General features: G+C 53.9%; 1 protein-coding gene across 10 annotated transcripts in view; it reads right to left on the bottom strand.

The window, feature by feature from the left end:
- Positions 1 to 22,008, bottom strand: part of AGRN (agrin) — a 222,645-nt gene that overhangs the window by 61,504 nt on the left and 139,133 nt on the right. For all 10 annotated transcript variants that reach the window (XM_037881185.2, XM_037881188.2, XM_037881186.2 and 7 more), the window contains 4 exons: positions 11,404 to 11,619; positions 7,273 to 7,497; positions 3,071 to 3,295; positions 2,113 to 2,319 (listed from right to left, as the gene is read on the bottom strand). In XM_037881185.2, coding sequence (XP_037737113.1) covers positions 2,113 to 2,319; positions 3,071 to 3,295; positions 7,273 to 7,497; positions 11,404 to 11,619 — 873 coding nt within the window. The remainder of the gene's footprint in view (positions 1 to 2,112; positions 2,320 to 3,070; positions 3,296 to 7,272; positions 7,498 to 11,403; positions 11,620 to 22,008) is intronic.

Raw genomic sequence — 22,008 nt, 5'->3', positions numbered from 1 at the left:
CCCTAAGCCCTGTCCTGCACTACAGCCTCCTTGGCCAGCCTGCCAGAAAGGAAAAGTTCATGTCGGTGAGCGTGCTTTTGTGCAGCGGATGGGTGCCTAGCCAAGACTGCACTGAGATCGCAACCTCATTCTATGCAGGTCACTTCTGGTCTGGTGCTGGGTTTGAACTGGTAACCTGGAGGCGGAAGTCTCCAGATCACACAGGGCAGGCGGCAGCTGGGGGAAGGAGTGGGCTGACATGGGAGGAGAAGGCCTCTGGCATGACTGCACTGCATGGTGGTTTGCTAGGAGGCAGAACTGAGCTGTCACATGGACTGAGCAAGCATCAAACTCTGCTTCACCTCTCACCCTGGATTTTATTTACTTTCCATCCCACGAGCACATGCTCTTGAAAGGAACAGTGTGTGGGCCTGCTCTCCTGGCTGGCTGCACGGCCTGCAGGGAGAGGAGGAAAGGGAAAGCCATCAAATGAAGGAGAATCAAAACAGGAGGAGGAGAGAAGCTGCCCTGTATGGGATAGGGCAGGGTCGAGACAAGAATTGCAGAATCTGCCAAACATTTGTTTCCAGGAGCCAGCAAGGAACAGACATGCCGAGATGCCATGTTGCCAGATCCTGTTCTCATTGATGGTGGTGTAAATCTGGAGTGACTCCACTGAAGCTAGCAGAGCTGCTCCAGATTTACACCCTAACAGAGATATAGGGCTGGATTTTCAGAAGGGCTGAGATATTAGGGTTTGATTCCAAGCCCATTGGAATCAGTGGAAAGACTTCAACTCTCTTCAATGGGCTTTGGAACCCAAGGAACAGAACTTGAGAAGCAGCCCAACAGGGGAAGGAAGGGATATAGCTTGAGGAACGAAAACAAAGTCTAGGGCTGCTGACTTTCACAATTTTCTCACAAGTCTTGCCGTAGTTACTGTTTTACCTAAAGCCCCAGCTCCTGGCGTCCTGTGAATACATGAGAATCTAGAAGTTCACTCGGAAAAGAAAAGCAAGTTTCTAGCCTTCGTGGGTGCAGAGAAAAACTTGAAAAAGTGACTCCTAATGGCTCAACAACCAGAAATGCCCTCCAAGCGTAGTTAAAAAAAATAATGCCATGATTCCATTATGCCAATCTGATGAGTGACAAATGTTTTTTAAGCTGGCAGGGTTGGTAATATTGAGACTCTGGCACCAGGAGGGCAAAGCCAGCCAAACAGTCCCGGGAAAGTGCAGTTCATCTAAGACTCTTCTCAGAAGGTTTGACACGATACAAGAGCAGTTTGAAGATACAACCTGAGATCAGCAAGTCTTCCACTCGATGCCGGTCGGTGGGCTGCCTGTGGTTAGCCCATCCTGTTTCCTGGGCAACCGCTGAATTTCGTAACTGGTGGCTTCCACTGCCATAGAAACCCAGGCCCCCATCCTATCCCACAACCCAGATCTCTTAAAATAGCCTTCAGCAGAAGGTCAAAAGATCCACCCCCCCACAGCTCCTGCCCAGAGATGAGACAAACACAGATGAGACCGTCAGAGAGGAGCAGCACAGGGAAGAGTTCCTTACGGCGGGTACCTAGAACTGAGAAAGGCTGGAAAGCATGGCGAGGGCAATGAAAGGGACTTGGGAGACTGGCACTACCCCAGGAGGCGGGATGGGCAATGAGAGCTGCTTCCGAGTTAGGTGATACAGCGTGTGTGCCTGGCAGGGAGCAGATGGATGGGGGACATGGACCGAACACTCAAGATGCTTCGTCTTGTTACTATTGTTCAAAGCACTTTTTCCCCTCCGTTACAGGACACATCGGACGCAGACGACACCGGAGCAGAGAGGGAGAAAGAAACGGCAGCAACGGAGAGAGAGGAGAGAGACAGATGGTACTTGGGATCAGGCAAAAGGAAGAAGAGGAGGAGGGGATGGATCTTACCCGCCTGTAGGTCACGAAGGGGAAGAGGGGCCGCCTAGTGGCTATAGGGACATGGACACGACTTACCCCTGGCGTCTGGACAGCACAGCTCCTCCTCTGCCCTGTTATGTGTGAAAGCCGGAAGGGGCGTGGGGCATTTTCCTGCTGGGGGTGGGTAGCAAAGGAGGCGGGGGAGATGCACAGGGACAACCGGCGGTCCCGCTTACCACAAGGGCCCTCATGCTTCACGGGGATGGCGGCTTTCTGCTGGCACTCCGCCTTCTGGCGCTCGCAGTCGTTGCTGTAGGTCCGGCTGTCCCTGGCGCAGACGGGCCGGTAGGCGCCGTCGCAGGTGATGCGGTCGCAGGAGCAGCGGGCGGTGCCGCGGCGGTTGAGGCACACGGCGTTGAACTTGCACTCGGCCTGGCACTTGTCTGGAATGGAAAGAGGGAGGCGCCACTTACACCCTGCGGCTGGGACGCAGGAGTCGGGCTCGTTGGCATTGAGCTCCTAGCAGGGCTCCCAACTTGGGGGGGCAGCAATGGGAGGGGGCCTGGGGCCAAGGGGACTCCGGTGGGGAATAGGCTGAGGGGTGTTCAGGTCAATATTCCTGGGTACAGCCCAGCTTCCGCTAATGGACGGACAAGCAGATTCGGAAGCAATAGTCATAAAATCAGAGAATCATAGAATATCAGGGTTGGAAGGGGCCTCAGGAGGTCATCTAGTCCAACCCCCTGCTCAAAGCAGGACCAATCCCCAATTTTTGCCCCAGATCCCTAAATGGCCCCCTCAAGGATTGAACTCACAACCCTGGGTTTAGCAGGCCAATGCTCAAACCACTGAGCTATCCCCTCCCCACCCTCCAGGATTATTGAGTCTTCTCTGCTGTCCGTAGTGCCAGGGTCACCAGAACACTGGATTCCCTACCCAGTCTGGGCCCACCTGGCCCCTGCCTCTAGTAGTGACCAACACCGGATTCTTCGCTGGTCAATGGAGCCAGATGACAAAGGTGGGGCCAGGCTGAGAAGGGGCAGCTTCCCTGTCCAAGTCCAGCAGGTTTAGCTGGGGCAGGAGAGCGTCTCATTCCCCTTGGCAGCACCCGTTGGTGGGGCACCCCAGGGGGGGAAACAGGCACCCTGTAACCTGAGCTCCCTGCTGTCAGGCAAGTCGCTGAGAGGTACTTACCCTGAGGCTGGCAGTGCCCCGAACGCACCTTCTGGATCTCCAGCCCCCGGATGGCACCCGACCGCCCCATGATGCACTCGTTGTCGTAGGTCACCCCGTCGTCGCCACACACCGGCTCCCTCTTCGGAGGGCAGTTTTCAGGCCGGGAGAGCAGGTCTGCTCTGCGAGTGCGGGGGTTCACCCGGCACACCCGGTTCATGTCGTTGAGAGTGCTCCTACAGGGGTCTGTGCACAGAACAGAGGGCAAAGGAGAGGGGAGCTCTCAGACCAGCACAGTCATCTCCAGGGGCAGTCCACGCCCAACAGGCTCAGGCTATTCTAATCCTGGCCCCATCACGTCCCACTCCAGCTCTTCGCTGCACTGGTGCTCCCTTCTCTCTTGGTATCAACAAGGCTCTGTTGAAGTAAGACCCTGTCTCCAGATGGAGAGAGCCTGGGGATTCATGTTGACAAGAAAGCTTTGCTGACAAATTCAGGGGCTGAGGGTTCGGCCCAGACAGTCACTGTCCCAGTCACTCAGAGCCAGGAGTATGTGCAGAAGCAAGTGAGACTTGAGTAACACCAAGGTGAGCCAGGATGGTCTAATCCGCCCCCCTGACAGCCCTGCCAATGCATCTGAACCCTGGCCTGCAGCTCTCTTCTGCCCCACAAACAGCTAGGGTTGGCCACCCTCCAGGATTGTCCAGGAGTCTCCAGAAATTAGATTATGTCTTGTGGTGGAACGTCCAGGAACATGTCCAACCAAAAGTAGCAACTCTGGTGGTGCCCCTTGATCCCCACCTGGCTGTAGAGCCTGTTGACATCCCAGCCCTACCCACTGGTGGGATGACCACGAAGTCCCAGCCAGATGACCACTAAGACAAGGCTGAGATCAAACGTATTTCAACTGTGAGAGGAGCTTTGGGAGCTCAAGGCTCAACCTCCCAGCACCTTTCCCCCACACACCACGGGTGGGGAGAGCTGCCCCTCTCGGGGAGAAGTCTTCTATCCTTTTAGCCAAGGCAGACAGGACTCCCTCTAGAGCCAGGCTAATATGGTTCCCTAATATGCCCACGGGTCTTCTCCTGGGCAACACACACCATAGAACCACACTGGAAGGGACCTGGAGAGCACGTGCATCCAGCCTCCCAGCAGAGGCAGGCTTGACCATCCCTGGTGGCATCTGTCTGACCTGTTCCTGAGGTGCTCTGAGCTGCTAGGGGCACTCGCTCCCCGGGGGCCTGCTCAGTTTTACAACCTTCCCATCTGCTCCCTGCCCTGGGTGGCTGGGTTGGGAAATCCAGGCCTGTGAGGGAAGATCCCTGAGGACAGGACAGGCTATGCGCTGCCTTCCCCCCTGACATAATCCAGGCTTATCCGGATCACCTTCGCCACCGATCCGTGCTCACATTAGCATAGTAAATACACGTGCAAAACAGGCACCATCTATATGCTAATCCCTTCTCAAGTCCTGGGCTTTTTAGTCCCCCCACCTCCTTTTTGTTTTTTTGCCAAGTGGAAATACCTGGACAGCACAGAGGCATTTTCAGCCGTAATTGTAGACACAGGATTGAATTTTTCTCCCCTTTTAATCTGAACATACTGAAATCCCTGCATGCCCTACAATCCCCGCAAGGCTCTGGCATGCCAAGGGGCGAAACCCAGTAGTAACACATTCCCCTGCCTTCTGGGAGAACCCCCACGCCCTTCCCCAGAGCTGGCCCAATACAGAGCTGCAGCTCAGCTCTTTGCTTGGTCCATTTTAGTCAGCACAGAGATTAAGTGGGTGCCAGGGTATTTGGTTCCCTCCAGCCTGTTCCCCACCAGCCCCCAAAGCAGGATGACCCCCCACAGTGATGGTTCTCAGACCACGCTTCAAAGACCACAGAGCACTGACTGGGGATCTGTAAGGAGCTGGATAGTCCCATGATGCTGGCTTCTCCTTCTGCTTTCTTTCCAGATCCTAACTCCCCTGTCTCCTCTAGGGCTGGATCCAAACCTCATCCGGGTCAGTGGAAGGACTCGACGGGATTTGGATGGGGGCCCTAGTGTTACTTTTCCAGGTAAGCAATCGCAGTAGCTGCCGCTGGCATGCAAGGGGGTTGTGCAAAGGAAGGGAGGTGGGGTTCCCAGGATGGTGACTAGAGGCACGTCTACATAGCAAAATAAAGACCCACCCGGGTTGACTGACATGGGCTAGTGCTGCGGGGCTCCAAATAGCAGCGTCGACATTCGGGCTTGGGCTGCAATCCAGGGTCTGAACCTGGTGGGGGAGGGGAGGGCCTCGGAGCCTGAACGTCTACGCTGATCATTTCAGCCCCCCCCCGTGCGAGTGCCACAAGCCCAAGTCAGCTGAGCCGAGCTCGGAGACTCACTGCGGCGGGGTGTTCTAGCTGCGTGGCCCGCAGGCAGGGAAACAAGACTCCTCTGTTCAGGTGTGGCCCCCGTGATGAAAAGGTTTGCGAATACCCTGCCTCCCCTGTCCAAAATTGCCTCCTGCTGTCCTTGGACACTGGTTTCACTGCTCAGCGGCTTTCGCCGTGAGGAACCGGTTCCCGGCACTCAGCCTGAATGCTTACTTTGCTCAACTGCATCGTGTTACTTCTCACCCACCCTAAAGTCCCCTGGGGGTTTACACACCTCGAAGCACCTGCAGACAGGTCTGCTCCTTTAGGGCTCAATCCTGCCAGGGGCTGAGTGCCAGGGAACTGGTTGGGGCTGAAGTCAATCATGACCTTGCGGCCCTGGCTCCTAGTTTTTCTCTTTCCTCCTACGCCAGCCCCTCCAGCCCTTTAATCGCTCGTGTTCCTCTTCTCTGAATTCCCTTCCATTTCGCCAGCTCCTCCTAATGCTCAGCTGTCCAGAGCCAAACACAGCTTCCAGGTGCCGTCTGGAGAGTGCTCCCTGGCCCCTTGTAGCCTCCTGCCCCTGCTTGGGGTGATTTTGTGACATCACGGCAACTTGGTGGACTGCAGAAATGAACAGCTCTCCCGGCGTCTAGCCTCCCCACACCACAGACGGGTATCTGGCACGTGTCCCTACCAACTTGGTGCTTTTCCTAATGAATATGGTCACTTTTAATCGCAAAGCTGCACAGAGGTAATTAAACGCGACAGAAGCCGTCCTGGGCAGTGACAGGGCAAGACGTACTCCCCGGGGATCGGTGTCACTCTGGGTGACCGATGGGTTCCTTTCATGAGGGGAAGTGGCCTGTTTCTTCAAGACCTGTCACCTAGGCTGCTGGAGATGCGGTTTGGCAGGAGAGGCCTGCAGCCAATTCAGGGCAGGGGGGAGACGGGGGGTCAGAGGCTGCAGCCACTTTCTGGATCATTCGCGATAGGCCTGTGTGCCCAGCCATGAGGGACTGAAGCTCTGTATGAGCCGCTGTGAAGCCTGACTCCTTCCCAAGCCAGATGGACCGGGCATGAGAAGGGGAGAAAGAGGAGCTCTTCCTGTATAAACCACTGTCCCAGCTCTTGTACTGGGGAGCCCCCAACCCCTGCTCTGGGGAAACCACTGCTGTGGCTCTGGTCCTTAGGTGCTCCTAGGGAAGCCACAGTCTCAGCTGGAGGCTGGGCTTCTCCCTGTCCCAGCTCACAAACTAGAGAGTGGTTTCCTCCTGCCCAGACCCCACTTCCCCATCAGTCAGGTACCCCCTCCTCCCAGCCCCGGTGCCAGGCTGCCCCCCCGGCAAGCCCTTGGAAAGGAACTGAAGGCCCAGTAGAAACTCAAAGAGGCAGTAACTTCAGATGGCAGGGTGTGGCCGAACAGACTGGATGCTGGGTGTGATTGTTTTGCCCGGGGCTTTTCCTGTTCCCTGCTGCTTAGACCGCTCTCTGAAGCCCCAAAAGAGAGGAATCGCCCCACTGTGCTTTGGCCTGTACCATGCGGTGGCCCGATTCCCTCCCCCAGCATTTCCAAGGGGGTCAGGCCTGAACACCAAAGCATTTCCTGCTGATTCCCGACACCAGTAAAACCGAAGGCGGCTCAGGCCACCAGACGCAGCTGTGTCAGCCCACTGCCACCCTGCGGCTCTAGGCATCCTCACAGCCCCCTCCCGGTGCTTTAATTCCCATCGTTAGAGCCCAGCACGCACTCCTGCCTGCAGCTTGGAGGGCTGCTAGCCGGCTGGCCCAGCACTGAGTGGGAGGGGACCTTCAGAAGTACCTCCCCCCCCACGAGCTGGAGCTGGCAGGCTCCCCCAGCGCGGGCGGGCGACTCACCGCAGGGCCCGTCCAACTTCTTGAAGACGTTCTCCTGCTTGTCGCAGGCGTGCTTGTTGAGCAGGCACTCGCTGCGGTAGTCCTTGCCGTCGCTGCCGCACACCGTGCTCTCGGCCGTGCCGCCGCACGAGGACGGGCAGATGCACTTGGCCGCCTGGCCGTCTGTGGAGCGGGCGCAGGTGCTGCCGAAGCTGCACGTCACCTCTGCGCAGGGGTCCTTGGAACCTGGAGAGAGAAGAGACACGGCACTGCTGCGTGGACGCGGCACAGCCCCTGCCCCACATCCCTTCACTTTCCATCCTCCTCCTCTTCTCACGGCCTCCCCCACCACACCCGGGCAGGTCTCACAAGGATGAGACGGGGGGGCCAGATCCTTCCCCCCTGCCCAGTTAAGGACAAAGGCCCCCTTTCCAGGGCAGGCGCAGCACACGGCATCCTGGACTGCACGCTCCTTGCTCAGTGGGGCCCTCAGCCAGCTGCAGCCCGGACAGCCCTCTGTTAAGTTCAGGGCTTTCACATGAATCTAGAGTGACCAGATGTCCCAATTTTATAGGGACAGTCCTGATTTTTGGGTCTTTTTCTTATATGGGCTCCTATTACCCCTCACCCCCTTCCCGATTTTTCACACTTGCTGTCTGGTCAGTCTACACGAATCATTCTCCTCCCACAACAAAACGGAGCATCCTGCCCTCGGAGTCCTGGGGTCTGCGGGTGGTGAGTCGGATACCAGGTGGAAGGCAGAGCAGCAAGGGCCGAAATCCAGCCCAGCTCCAACAGGGCCGGTGCAGGGGACATTTGCATTTCAGCTCCCCCCACCGCTCTGGCCACGCGAGGGCCTAACCTATCCCTGCATGAGCACGAGGGACGCAGATAGGTGATCGTCACCAACATCCGAATCCAGGCAAATCCCACCGGGGCGTCGCCTTCTTGCAGATCACGTGCCCCCTGATCGAAATCTAGCTAGATCCTTAAGATGGGCTGGCTGGCGGAGCAGCGTACAAGTGTCACTGGCCATTTTATCGCACCACCAAAGCTTTTGGCAACCACATGATCACAGCGAGGTGAAGCAAGGATCAGTTATTCAAGGCTTCACAAGGGTCATGCCTGGTTAATTGTGTGCTATGCACTCCTCACATATCATACAGTGACCAGTTCTCAACTAGGGGTATGTGTACATCTCGGGGTACTCAGAGGTCTTCCAGGGGGTACATCAGCTCCTCTAGATATTTGCCTACTTTTACAACAGGCTACGTAAAAAGCACTAGCGAAGTCAATCCAAACTACACTTTCATACAGACAATGTTTATGCTTCTCTATATACTGAAATGTAAGTACAATATTTATGTTCCAGTTGATGTATTTTAGAATTATATGGTAAAAATGAGAAAGGGAGCAATTTGTCAGTACTAGTGTGCCGTGACACTTATGTATTTTGTGGCCGATTTTGAAAGCAAATCGTTTTTAAGTGAGGTGAGACTTGGGGGTACGCAAGACCAGTCAGACTCCTGAACGGGGTACAGCAGTCTGGAAAGGCTGAGAGCCACAAGCCACGTGTGAACCCGGCATGCTGAAAGGCGCCAGATGTGATGTGGGGCCTCGGACCATCATTGGTGGGACTCATCAGTAATAAAGCCCTGCAGTTGCCCAGACTTTCCCTCACTGTCATTACAGTACAGAGTGACTTTGTCTCCACTTGGCTCTGGGCTGTCCATCATGCTCTAGCTAGGGACCGGATCTGGCAAGATGCCGAGCACCTGATCCAGTGAAGCGCTGAAGTATGCAGGGGGATAGCTCAGTGGTTTGAGCATTGGCCTGCTAAACCCAGGGTTGTGAATTCAATCCTTGAGGGGACCATTTAGGGATCTGGGGCTAAAACTGGGGATTTGGTCCTGCTTTGAGCAGGGGGGTTGGACTAGATGACCTCCTGAGGTCCCTTCCAACCCTGATATTCTATGCACTTCGCTTTCTGCAGGTGAGTAATGCCGCTGAACTCAACGTGGCTGCTCACGTGCGTAAAGCGAAGCATTTGCCTCAGGGCTTGGCTGGATCCAGGCCAGACTGTGCAGCCTCTCCCTGGATCGAGCCTGCGGGGACTGCTCCAAAGCCGACCGACGTCAATCAACGTCTCGCCATTGGCTTCAATTGGACTTGGGATCAGGCCCTACAGGCCTGATGTTGCAAGATGCTGCACATCCGTTCCTGAAATCAACAGGAGAGGAGGGTGCTCAGCTGTTTGCAGACTCAGTCCCTAAATCCAGGGGAGGCAAAGAAGGGGAAGCCCTCGCCCAGCCAGCTGACGCGTCAGACAAATCTCTATTTCCCAGCCTCCCACTCCCAATTCCCCTAGCTCCCCGCACTGCGATCTCTATTCGAAGCCCAAGCTCTGGGAGACTCTCACTCCAGCAAACAAGCAAAACAGGGATCCTCAAGGTACCGCCAGCACAATGTAATTGGAGGAAGAGCTCAAGGAGCAATTTCCTCGCTGACAGGGATGGGCCCAAATTTATTTGTCAGCTTTTTTCTTTTAATTTGTCACTTTTTTATGATTATTATTTTAAATAAATCACTCGGCGCACTCTCGCCTCTGATGCGGGCCCCGGCAGGAATGCTGGGTGCAGATTTATTGTGAGCCAGAGAGCCGCGCTCGGGAAAGGTCAAGTTAATTTACTCTGAGATGAGGGGCTCATTTACACAGCTCCTCGTTCGCAGCTGGTGCATGCCAGCCCAGGGAAGGGCCTTTATTAGCCTCATGCACCTGGCCTCCTGGAAAAATCTCCATCCCCGAGGAAGGGGCTCACTTAGATGTGTGTGGGGGCTAATCTGTCACACTGGCTCTCCAGAGCAGGTGAACGGTTCTTGCTTCTGGAGGCAGTGTTGCCTAGTGGTTAGAATCCTGGCCTTAGATGAGTTCTGTTCCTGGTTCTGCCACTGAGCAGCTGCATGACCCTGGCCAAGTTACTTCACCTCCCTGTGCCTCAGTTCGCCCATCTGCTAAATGAAGATAATGATGTTTGAAAGGGCTTAGAGCCCTATGGCTGAGGAGTGTTACAGGCAGGGCTGAAAGAGATTTTCTTCACTTTCACTGCTTGGTGGAGGCTCTCACGCTTTATGGGATGACAAAGGCTGGTGGGGCATCTTCTCCCTAGCACCGAGGGACACCGGCACCGAGGGGAAGTGGAAGAGGCATTAGTAAAGCCAGCCTCAGGCTGAGTGGTCAGGTAGTGGGGGTTAGTGAATCGCTAAGGAGCCATCTACACTGCGAGCTATGGGGTCTGGATCAGCTGACTCAGGCTCATGAGGCTTGTGCTATGGGGCAAAAAAAGCAGCATAGACGGTCAGGCTCGGGCTTGACCCTGGGGTCCCAGACTCTCCCCACTCACTGGGTTTCAGAGCCCGAGCGAGAACATCTACACTGCTGTTTTTAGCTCTGCAGTCGGAGCCCCGCGAGCCGGAGTCAGCTGACCTGGCTCCGAGACACCAGGTTTTGTTTGCAGTGTTGCCATACCCTGAATGGCCCCCCGCCCTCAGGCCTGATACCCCAGAGTGGCATTTGGGGGTGCTGTGCTGCTGGAGGGAGCGCCTTTGGAACAAGGTGCAAAACCTACAGCTTGTCCGCTTGTGACCTTTAAAGAACCCCCAGCTCCTTTTCACAAGCCCAGGGGCATGTTAACCCCGGTGCCCTGGCCAGGTTATTGCCTTCTTCCTCCCAGATGTTCTCTACCTACTCCATGGCACAAGGGAGCCACCTTAACCTAGGCTGTTTCGGAGAGTCGCCGTGCGCCATTCAAGAGTGTCTGCATCCCGCCCCGGTGGTGGACAAAGGATTCTACATTCTGGATCGCAGTCTGTACGCCAGGGATGGCTCTGGCACCAAATCCTTTTCCTTGGATACCCTGCTTCCAGTCTTGGGAGTCTCTCTCCTTCTCCATCCTCCCCGGCACCCTACAATGCTTTGACAGCGTTTGAGGACTTGTGGTGACCGTTCACAGCCCCCACCCTCTCCAAGCTACAGAATGCAAACGGCTGCCTCCCTTTAAGAATGTCGCTGATGCCAGAGCGTCAGGAAGAGGCTGGTACATGGATGCCCATCTTGCCTTGTCGGGGCTCGTGCGTGTCCTTGGCTCAACTCACCGCATGCCCCCTTGCTGATGACTTTGATCCGTCTCTGCTGGTTGCACTGGGCTTTCTCCAGCTCGCACTCGTTGCTGTAGGTGGAATAGTCCGAGCCACACACAGGGGCCACCACCACTGGGCAGGTAGTCTTCTTGCAGACACAGGAGGCCTGGGAGGAGTTGGTGGTGCTCCTCTCGCATATGGCTCCGAATCCGCACAGCATTCCTCGGCACACTGCAGGGGAGAGAGACAGAAAGAGGCCCGGTCAGCCTAGACTGCTTATCCAGAGACACAAAATAAGGGGAGCGAAGGTCTAACAGTCACAGCAGCCCGGATTCCTGGGTTCTATACCAGAGTGTAGGAGGGAGTTTATCTAATAGGAACCAGGAAGGACTGAGAGCCCACACTCCTGTGTGCTGTTCCTGACTGCCACAGCTTCACTGTATAAGTTTGAGCAAACTGTGTGCCTCAGTTTCCCCTGTGATGATAATCGCCATCTGCCATACAGGATGCAGGATGGTGTAGTTATTCTCTTTGCGAATCTCTGCTCATTATTTTATCTGTTCAGCACTCCTGGGCTCAGCAAACTGAACACAAAACCCAGGAATAAAGTCAGTCCCCAGGAGCTTGCACTCAAGAGACTAAGACAAGACAAGTTGCAGGGGGACATGCAGCAGCCAGCGAGGCGGCTGGAAGAACAAAGCAGTCGCAAGCGTCGTTATTTACACAATGCCCAAAGTGCACCAGTATGGACCAGATCCTGCCCTGGTGGGACCGTCGCCACAGGCCAGGATGGGAGCAGGATCACGCCGCGATATTCACAATCAGATCCCCTTCCTCAGCACTGCAACGTTTCCCCTGTGTGGGAGACCCGCCTGCCCGCCCGCCTTGGGGCCTTTCCCTGCAGATCTGCCTGAGCAGCTTCCTCTCAGTGGCTCCGACAATCTTCCAAGGAGCTGATGCCAAGGGAGGTCTTTCCATGGGCTTTGGATCAGGTCCAGGTTCAGGAACACCCCCTGCCAAACGGGGCCCCAAAGGGAGCGGGCTTTCCACTCTTACAGCTTCTTCCTCACACACGCAGCCGGAGCAGCCCAGACGCTGCACATCCCCATAATGCCAGGGTCCAGGATCGCTCCCACCTCTGCGTCTGGCCCCCCGCTCTCCGCCCGCCCCTCTGTGCTTGCACAACCTGCCTCAGCCAGCCGCAGTTCCCTTCCCACACCCGTGTTGGGCAGCGGGCGAAAGGGCACGGCTGGTCAACGCGCCACTGGGCACATCTGTCGGGCTGTCTGGGTTTAGGGCTGATTGTCTCATCCCGCTCCCAGATATCTGCTCCCAAAGGGGCTCCACCATGCTGGTGAGCCGTGCAGGGCTCCAGGGCAGCGAGACGTGGCAGCTGGTGGCGAAGAGGAGCGTGACCTGCCATGCTGGCACCAGCTTACGTACGGCAAAAGCTGCACACCAAGGTCCCACCCTGCATGGAGACCTCTTGCCTACCACCTGCTCCGCAGAGTCCCCCGGACATGCAGAGGGCAAGTCTCCTGCACTCTCCTTGGGATGCCGGTCTCTGCAAAGGAGCCACGGGCGCTGATTTTCCAATGTGCCAGAGGGGTGCTTGACCCCCGGCTTTGGCCCAGGCCTTGCCCCCACTCCACCCCTTCCTCCACAGCCCCATCCACACCTCACCTCTTCCCACCCTGCCCTGCCTCCTCCCGCCCCATTCCGCCCCCTCCCCCAAGCACGGAGGAGAGAGCTGATAGGGGGGCTGCCAGTGGGTGCTCCAGCCCCAGAGCACCCACAGAGTTGGCACCTATGAAAAGTGCCTTGAGAGTCACTTAAGGCAGGTTTTGCCCTAGATAGCGTCACAGGAAAGCAACAGTCATGGCGCCCTCTGCCCTCCATCCCACACAGGGACACCAGCCCCAGAGAGAGCCGGCGGGAGGAGCAGGGGGGTACTGAGTGAAAGCAAACTCAGTCAGCCAGGAGGCAGCCTGGTCCAGAGGAAAGGGGCGGGGCGTTCGGAGAGCTGGGTCCCATTCCCGCTCTGCCACTGCTCAGTGGTGTGACCTTGGGCAAATCGCTTCCCTTCCCGGGACCTCTCTCCCTCTCCCATCTTTTGTCTTGTCTTGTCTGTTTAAACCATAAGCTCTTGAGGGGAGAGACTCTCACTTACTCTGTGCACTATGGCACCTGCCACAACAGGGCTTGATCTGGACTGGGGCCTCTAGCCCCTGCTGTGATACAAACAATGAGACAACAAGTGGCCATGAGGACAGGGCGGGTGAAATTAATCAGGTCATGGAGAGATTCTTGACCCCACCAAAGGAGGTAGACAGATGAACCGCCCCGATCCCCATCCCTGAAGTATTCATAATGACCACACCCCTTCTGACAGGATGTCTGGGATCAAGCTTTCCCGAGCCCTCCTCACCAACAGCATTTACTGACACCTGTTCAAACAAGAGAGAAAGGCTATTAAAATAAAAACCTGAGAGCAAAAGAAAAGAAAAATGTCCTCGCCTTGTAACTCTATTCAGCGTGGGGGTAGAAAACACACACACACACAAACACACTATCTTTATACTTTGCAATTTATGCAAATCTACCAGGCTCACATGGCTGAGCGCTTTCTAATAGGAGATGCACAAATCTCTTTATCACACACAGTAATCAGAACAGCCAGCACAGACCAGATCGGCATCTGAATTGCTAATGTAACAGGAAAGGTAATTTTTAAGTTGGCAGAGGGAGGGGGACAGGTAGATGCAAACTCAGCCATGTGCAGGTAGGATTTGTGAGCAAAGCACAATCGCAGCGGTGGGAAGAGATGAGAGAGCACTCGGACCACTCCCGGAAATGTCACGGACTCGTGCAGAACAATACCCTCCACATACACAGCCATTGCGCACACATATCCAGAGCACACCCTTTCACTGCACATACGACACACGCACACTCACACGGAGCACACACCACATATACCATGCATGTATGCATACTGCACACAAATCCACGGCCTCTACTATCCACCACATATCTCTATCACAGGGGTTCTCACACTTCATTGAACCAGGACCCCCTTCTGACAACAAAAATTACTACATGACCCCAGGATGGGGGACCTAAGTCTAAACCTGCCCGAGTCCCATTGCCCTGGCGGGTGGGCCAAAGCCATAGCCCAAGGGCTTCAGCCCCAGACAGGGGGCCTGTAACCTGAGCCCAGCCACCCAGGGCTGAAGCCACAATTGGGCTGAAGTCCCGACGCACAGTTTGAGAACCGCTGATCTATCACATACGTGCACACACCCACTACATTTACATTCCAGACACACAGACACACATCCTGCCCACACTTAGGCTCGGCAGAATTCATATTTTTAAAAAATAATTTAAATGGGTTTTTTTAAAGCATTTTTAAGATTTTTATCTATTTAAATTTCCACACTTATGGGAAATTATGGGGGGGGGACGTTGAACAGTGGGGGGCAGAAATAATAAGTTAATGCCAGTAGACACTGAGATTCCAGAGGGTTAAAGCATTGTCACCGCTAAAACAGATCGTTAACATCACATGTCAAAATAGACAACGTCAATATCCTTATTTCAAACGCCCATAAGTTCTCAAGCAGCATTTTCTTACTTTGCCGAGCTGAAATTCTGATCATTACTGACGGAAATGATTTTTTGTCGGTCTGCGTGTGTACAGCGGCATGTACAGATATTTACCGATAAAAGTCTACACCTTCCAAGCCTACATGTATTACACACACACATACCCCCACAGTATAAACGGCTCTCCTGACCCAGACACACTGCACTCGCTACACACGCGTCCACCCCAGACACACACACATGATATACGTTAAATATGGAGACTGACCTACATACTAGAGAGAGAAAAACCATAAAAGGCAAAATAAAAAGCCTGGCAGTGGCTCATTTACACTTCAATTCCCGGCCGCTTGGCTTTGACTGCTTTGAGATGTTGAGCTCATATGCACAACAACAATGCGCCACTAAGAGACTAATATCGTCAAATAAAAAAAGAACTCTCTTTCTCTCCTACCCAATATCTAAAAGCAATTTATCATTTTTATGAAGCTCTGTGGATAGTCTCGCTCACTCTTTCCCTTGCTGCTGCTCTCACACTCTCTCTCTTTTTTTTTTTTTAAATGCAGATGAGTCTGTTTAGTTCCAAGATTAGAGGGTGCAAGAGACGATAGACAGCGTGTGAATATGAAATGCAGGACAAGTGGGGATTTATCCAGCCCCACCCCCCTCTTCCTCTCGAGCAGGTTCTTTGGAGCAGAAGTGTAACTGTGTAGTGCATAATCAAGCTGCCACTCAGAAGGGAGAGGGGAGGCAGAGACAGGGCTGTCTTGGTGACCAGACTTCTCGAAAGGCAAAGGGAAGAAGCCGGTGCGCCAGATGGGATGCGGGGATGCAGAGCAAACCTCGAGCAGGTTTCAATTAGCTACCTGCTTGCAGAAGAGCGGGCAGAACATGAAGGGTGATGGGGAGCGAGGTGGTCGGCTCTGCTGGCAATGACTGCTGGACCCGTAACATATAGGGGCCCAATCCATCCCCCTGCGCTGTCCCACGGACACAGTGGGAGCTGGGCCGTGTGCTGTTCTGTTTGGGAGAGGGGTGGAATGACAGCTAACTCCTCAGGAGAGCTCTGTTCCCCACCACCTGTCACCCCTGTACGGGAGCGCCTGAGTCTGACGTCACGAAGTCAAGCTGAAGGGGAGCGGGATCACACTCAGACACCCTGGTGATGGGCATGGAGTACGAGCCTGGAGCACTGAACGGGGATAACCCTAGGATAAGGTGGACGTAACCCCACACACGCATAATTTGCAACCACAAAGGGGAAGAGGGGCGCTCATCAGTGAACTTCGAGTCTCCCCATGGCACCCCACTTCGATTCTTCCCTTGGGGTGCTGCCCCCCGCGAGCAGGATTGGTACATCGCCAAGGTACCATATGCATCCTCTGAACCTGCCAATTGTAGGCCAGGCCTGTGCTCTGGGATTCTCAGACCCGGGCGAGACACCAGCTGGCAGCTCTGGTGCAGAGGGGTATGGACACGTCATGGTCCAGCATGCCAGCTCAGGGAGGCAGGCTGGAGGGTGGACGGCTCAGCGGACAGGGCACTGGCCTAAGACTCAGGATGCCACTGCTCTATTCTTGACTTTGCCACAGGTTCCCTGCATTACCGTGAGCAAGTCACTTGGCCTCTCTGTGCCTCAGTTCCCACCTCTGCAAAAGGGGTCCAGTAGTACTGCCCGCCCTCGCAGGGGTGTGAAGAGGCGCTCAGACATTACAGCAGCGGGGGCCAGAGAAGTACCAAAGACAGAGTGAGGTTCTCAAGGAACGGGGACCGTAGGAGTGGAGTGTGAAAGCACAAACCTGAGAGCAGGCATTTGTGTAGGGGAGATAGGCTGAGAAGACGAAAGCAGCAATGAAAATGGATACAATCTTTTAGGCCTGTCTGCTGCTGGACCCTGGCCTCATGCCCAGGTGAGCGTGACTGGCAGCGGAAGGAAAGAGTGGGCGTGGCCTTCACATGCGCGCGCGCGTGCGTGTTAAGTTTCCCGTAAACAGCCTCAAAACTCACCCATTATCATTTCTTCTAACACAAACTCTCCTTGGCCGGGACACCTACAAAAAACTTCACAACGGTTTGGCTGCCAGTTTGCTGAGATCAGAGCCCCCTACCGCTGACCAGTGTCATCTTATTGCCGTTTCCTCGTTCTCCCCCCATCTGCCTGCCCGTCCATCTGCTCTCTGGTTTTATACTTCGACTATTTTTGGTTCTGTGTTTGTACAGCACCTAGCGCCCTGGGGTCCTGGTCCAGGATTAGGGTTGCTAGTTGCTTCTGCAGTACAAGCAATAAAGCTAATAGCCGGAGAGACCAGGGCAGGACCCAGGGCTGACAATCAGCCGCCCACACCGGTCATTCCCCTCACAAGGGCAGGGGGCAGGTCTCCCCACGTAGGATGCACTGGAGCAGAGATTTACAAGTTCTTGCTACATTTGATTCTAGCCTGAAGGCCAAGCCTGGACTGTGGATGGGAGACTACAAACGTGCATCAGGACCACCACCAATCATTCTCCAGCCACCAAAACGCAGCCTGAGCTGAGCCAATGCAAGGCAAGTCTGGGGGTCTCAGCCATGCACGTTTCCCTACCTTTCCATGGAAGAAAGGATTTCCTCCCCAAGGGTGAAGGGCAACAAATGGGAGCGGAGGGCAGGAGATGAGAAGTTTGGGTGGATCAATGCCCAACTGCAACGTCCACCCTCTAACTCGTTTGGTGTCGGAGACCTCGGTAGGGTTTTGCTGAGGAGGGTCTACATAGAAGCACAGAAATGTGTGGCGGAAAGGGACCTCAAGTGGTCAAGTCCATCCCACTGCACTGAGGCAGGACCAAGTAAACTTGGACCATCCCTGACAAGGGTTTGTCCAGCCTGTTCTTAAAAACCACCAATGATGGGGATTCCACAACCTCCCTTGGGAGCCTAGTCCAGCGCTCAACCACCCTTAGAGTTAAAGTTTTTCCAAACATCTAACCTAAATCTCCCTTGCTGCACATTAAGCCCATTACTTCTTGCCCTACCTTCAGTGGACATGGAGAACAATTGATCACCATCCTCCTTATAACAGCCCTTAACATATTCAGAGACTGTTATCAGGTCCCCCCACCCAGTCCTCTTTGCTCAAGACTAAACATGCCCTTTTTTTAACCTTTCCTCATAGGTCAGGTTGTATCAACCTTCTCTCATTTTTGAAGCTCTCCTCTGGACTCCCTCCAATTCATCCACATCTTTCCCAAAGTGCGGCGCCCAGACTAGGACCCAGGACTCCTGCCTGTCCCCATTCGAGCTGCAGCTCTCCAAAGCTCTGGTGTGTTGCAGTGACACAAACTACAAAGCCTGGGAGAGAAATCCAGCAGCACTGGTGCTGAGAGAAGGACAGGAGGCAGAGGAGAGAGCCTTATTGTGAGCTGCAAATTCCAGCTACACCCTGGGCCAGAAACTGACCCTGGTCCGTGGTGAGCTTAGGGGGTGAGCGCACCTCTGACTCCCCCTGGCCAGCTCAGTCAGGGAGCACGGGGGCTCAGAGCAGGAGAGGGGAAAGGGGGGGGGTCACATGCTGGTACCTACTTTTATCTTCCTTTCTCCCCCTCTTAAAGAAACCTCAGAACCACACATGCTCTAGACACCCCTTCATGACAACCTCCTTGATGGACAGAGGAGAGGATGGGCCGGGGCTCCCACTCGGAGCCCATAAAAACCATGCCAAGATCAAGCAGCGGGGGTGCTGCAGAGAAACCAGAGGCCCTGCCCAAGCCCTCCCCACTGGGGGCTGAGTAATGGAACCATACCAGAGAGCCATTCTTGCGATTCCTGGAGCACACGCTGTTCTATAGCACTGTACTCACCGCCAGCCATCTGCAGCTGAGGAAGTTACAAACCCGTCTCAAAGGAGCTTGGCTTCTGAATTTGACCAAGGCTTCTGGGTGGTGCCAAGTGTCCACACCTGGGCCAGCTCTGCCTCTCCCCCCATTTCAGGTAATCAGATGGGGTGGGGCAGATCTCTACAGGACTAAGGCAAACTTTGCTTGGCATCTGACAGGGTGCCCCTCCCCCAGGGCTGCCAGTTCTGCATTGCACCTTAGGGGCACCACCCCGAATCTCGCCCCATATCCTGGGAACACTCTGCCACTAGAAGAGGATGGACGGGGCACCTCATCCCTTCCCTCCACCTCCCCTTACGGAAGAGCCCATTACAGATGGCAGTCTGGGGACTAGAGCAGGCAAGTACCCAAACCCCAATTCCCCTCCAAGAAGAGCCCAGCAGGGACAGCCGAAGCCCCTGCAGGCACTTGGAGAGGCAGGGGCAGGGCAGCAGGATCCTATAGGCTTTAGGAGCTCATTGCACTTGCAGACTGAGGCCTTCTCCTCAGATCACCCCAACCCAATCCACTGTAGATGAGGCCCATCGCAAGGGGGCATCGTCCAGGCCTCTGTGTTCTGCATCCCACTCTCTGCTTCTCTAGCCATGTCATGCTGTGACCAAGGCGGCACCGGGCTCCCACTGCCCCGGTCTCCCTCTCCGTTATGTCTGGGATAAGGCCTGGTGAATAATTTAGAGCGAGATAGCAGGGCCCGACGGCATCTGCTCCCCTTGTGCTGCCGCCAGGAGCATGCGAGGACACAGCTGGATTGAGGGGTGGGGGTGCTGAAAGATGCATGAGGGCAGCGGCACTGAGCCAGCGGTGCACAACTGAACTGGGCTTGTTTCCTCCGCCCTTCCCTTGCCTCGCCAGTCCCCCTCCCCACGCAGCGGGGAGAGTCGGACATGGGGAAATCGCCCCTTTGTATCAGCCGAGAACACGCCCCACCCTGCTGATATAATACCAGAGAGAGACCTCTGCCTCAAGGCTTGTGGGATGACTCTCAAGGCACAGACAGAAATCACCAACCTCAATCACTCCCATCAAACAAACACCCCGCCCCGATCCCAGTAGCAAGGTTCGGGAAGCGGTGAGCTGGGAGGTGACAGCAGTGCCCCTTTGCCCAGACCCACAGCAGTTTATTCCGGGAACAAAGAGAGATTGTGGGGAGCAGAGGTTGGGCCCTATGCGTTTAATCCACACCCACCCTACCCCCATCATTCCAATTTAGGACTACCTCCAATCAATAACTGCTGCTCTGTCTGATTTCCCATTATAGCCGTGGCCCCGCGCAGCTGCGCCATTGACAGATGCATGCTCAGAAGGGGGTTGGGGGGAGGTGAGGAGGTGCACTGGGGAGCAGTTCACCTTCAGCCCCTCCCTGGGGCACAAACGCTCAGATACATCCCTGCCGGCCTATGTGCACCACCAGGAACTGTTGTGCAGGAGAGAGAGGGAGGAAATGCTATATTCTGAGGACAATTATTTCAGACTCCAGCTCGATTATTCAAACACAAGTGATGCTCAGAAACAGACCGGTTCTTGACCTAGGGACCAGGCATGATTTCCATTTAACCTGCTGCTCCTAGCCACATAGGGGAGGGATGGGCTCAGATGAGAGCTCCCCAGAGAATGAACAAAGAATATTTGGACTTTACACAGCCCTTTTCATCAGTATCTCTCAGTGCTCTTCACAAAGGTGGTGCTGCTCTAGAGGATGCCTGTGGAATTTCTACTACTGCTGTCAGGAACAGAGTCACAACGCTGATTTACTGGTCACTATTTTAGGGTGCATTTCCTTTCTGTGTTGGTCTCAGCCTTCAGGCTGAAGTTAGACTAGTCAGTTTCACTTTTGCCTCTAGCGCAGGGGTTGGCAGCCTTTCAGAAGTGGTGTGCCGAGTCTTCATTTATTCACTCTAATTTAAGGTTTCGCGTGCCAGGAATACATTTTAACGTTTTTAGGAGGTCACTTTCTATAAGTCTATAATATATCTATGATTCTATGATAACTAAACTATTGTTGTATGTAAAGTAAATAAGGTTTTTAAAATGTTTAAGAAGCTTCATTTAAAATTAAATTAAAATGCAGAGCCCCCCGGACCGGTGGCCAGGACGTGGGCAGCGTGAGTGCCACTGAAAATTAGCTCGCGTGCCGCCTTTGGCCCGTGTGCCATAGGTTGCCTACCCCTGGTCTAGCAGCTTGACTGTCAATTTCACTGTCAAGCACCAGGTTGCAAACATTACAGGGAAAATGTTTATTTTTGCTTAAGAAAATGTTGCACTGGAATTTAAAATACTGGAAACATTTCTATTGTTCTTAATGTTTCCTAAAAGCTTTTTTATTATTATTATTATTATTATTTTCAATTTGATCCTCTTTACAACAGGGGCAGATCCCTACTATTTGTGTAGATAAACATTTCTCAATTTTAAAATGATACAAAACAACCCCGATAAAATAATGGAAGGGCAACAAAGTATAAGGAGGATATTTGGATGAGGCTGCATAAGGATACGAAATTAAGGAATCATTCCTTCCACCTGGAGCAAAGTTAAACAATCACACTCTGGGTACATACTGACATTTAAACAAAAGACTAGGGAAATGTGTTTATTTCGCCAAAGGGACAGCGTCAGCTTAATTTTGGCCAAAAGCTTCAATTCTGTAAAAAACAAGCTTTCATAACACCTGAGTCCAATAGACACATTTCCACTTTAACAGAAAAAAGAAATCAATCAATCAATAATTCAATGAATGTGGTTGTTTTAGAAGCTGCGGACATTACAGCACTGAGGCTGTATCATTGAGGCCCCTCAGCGGGTGATGTTTTTCTTAGGGTGGGAGCAGCATGTCCAAGATGAGGACTCCTGACCCTGATGTGGAATTTCCTCTCTCTGTGTATGAAACTGACTTCACTGGATCTCCACTGACAGACTAACATATAAATAAAAAACTAACACCCCTTCCCCAATGCAAAACAGTAATGAGCAAATCAGATGTTTACGTTTCTTTCACTTTTAGTAATCTCAGGTATTATTGGTAATGACATGTTTTTTTCCAGCAGATGATTTTAAATTTGATTTTACAAAACGCCCGTCCGATGTCGTGATGTGGCTAGATTATGCAAGCACAAAGCCCAGAGAGAATAAAAGAAACACCTC

This window comes from Chelonia mydas, chromosome 18 (genome assembly GCF_015237465.2).
Source record: "Chelonia mydas isolate rCheMyd1 chromosome 18, rCheMyd1.pri.v2, whole genome shotgun sequence".
In the NCBI taxonomy this organism is placed as follows: domain Eukaryota; kingdom Metazoa; phylum Chordata; order Testudines; family Cheloniidae; genus Chelonia; species Chelonia mydas.
Note: the sequence above shows the minus strand (reverse complement) of the source record. Positions and strands in the feature narration are given on the sequence as shown.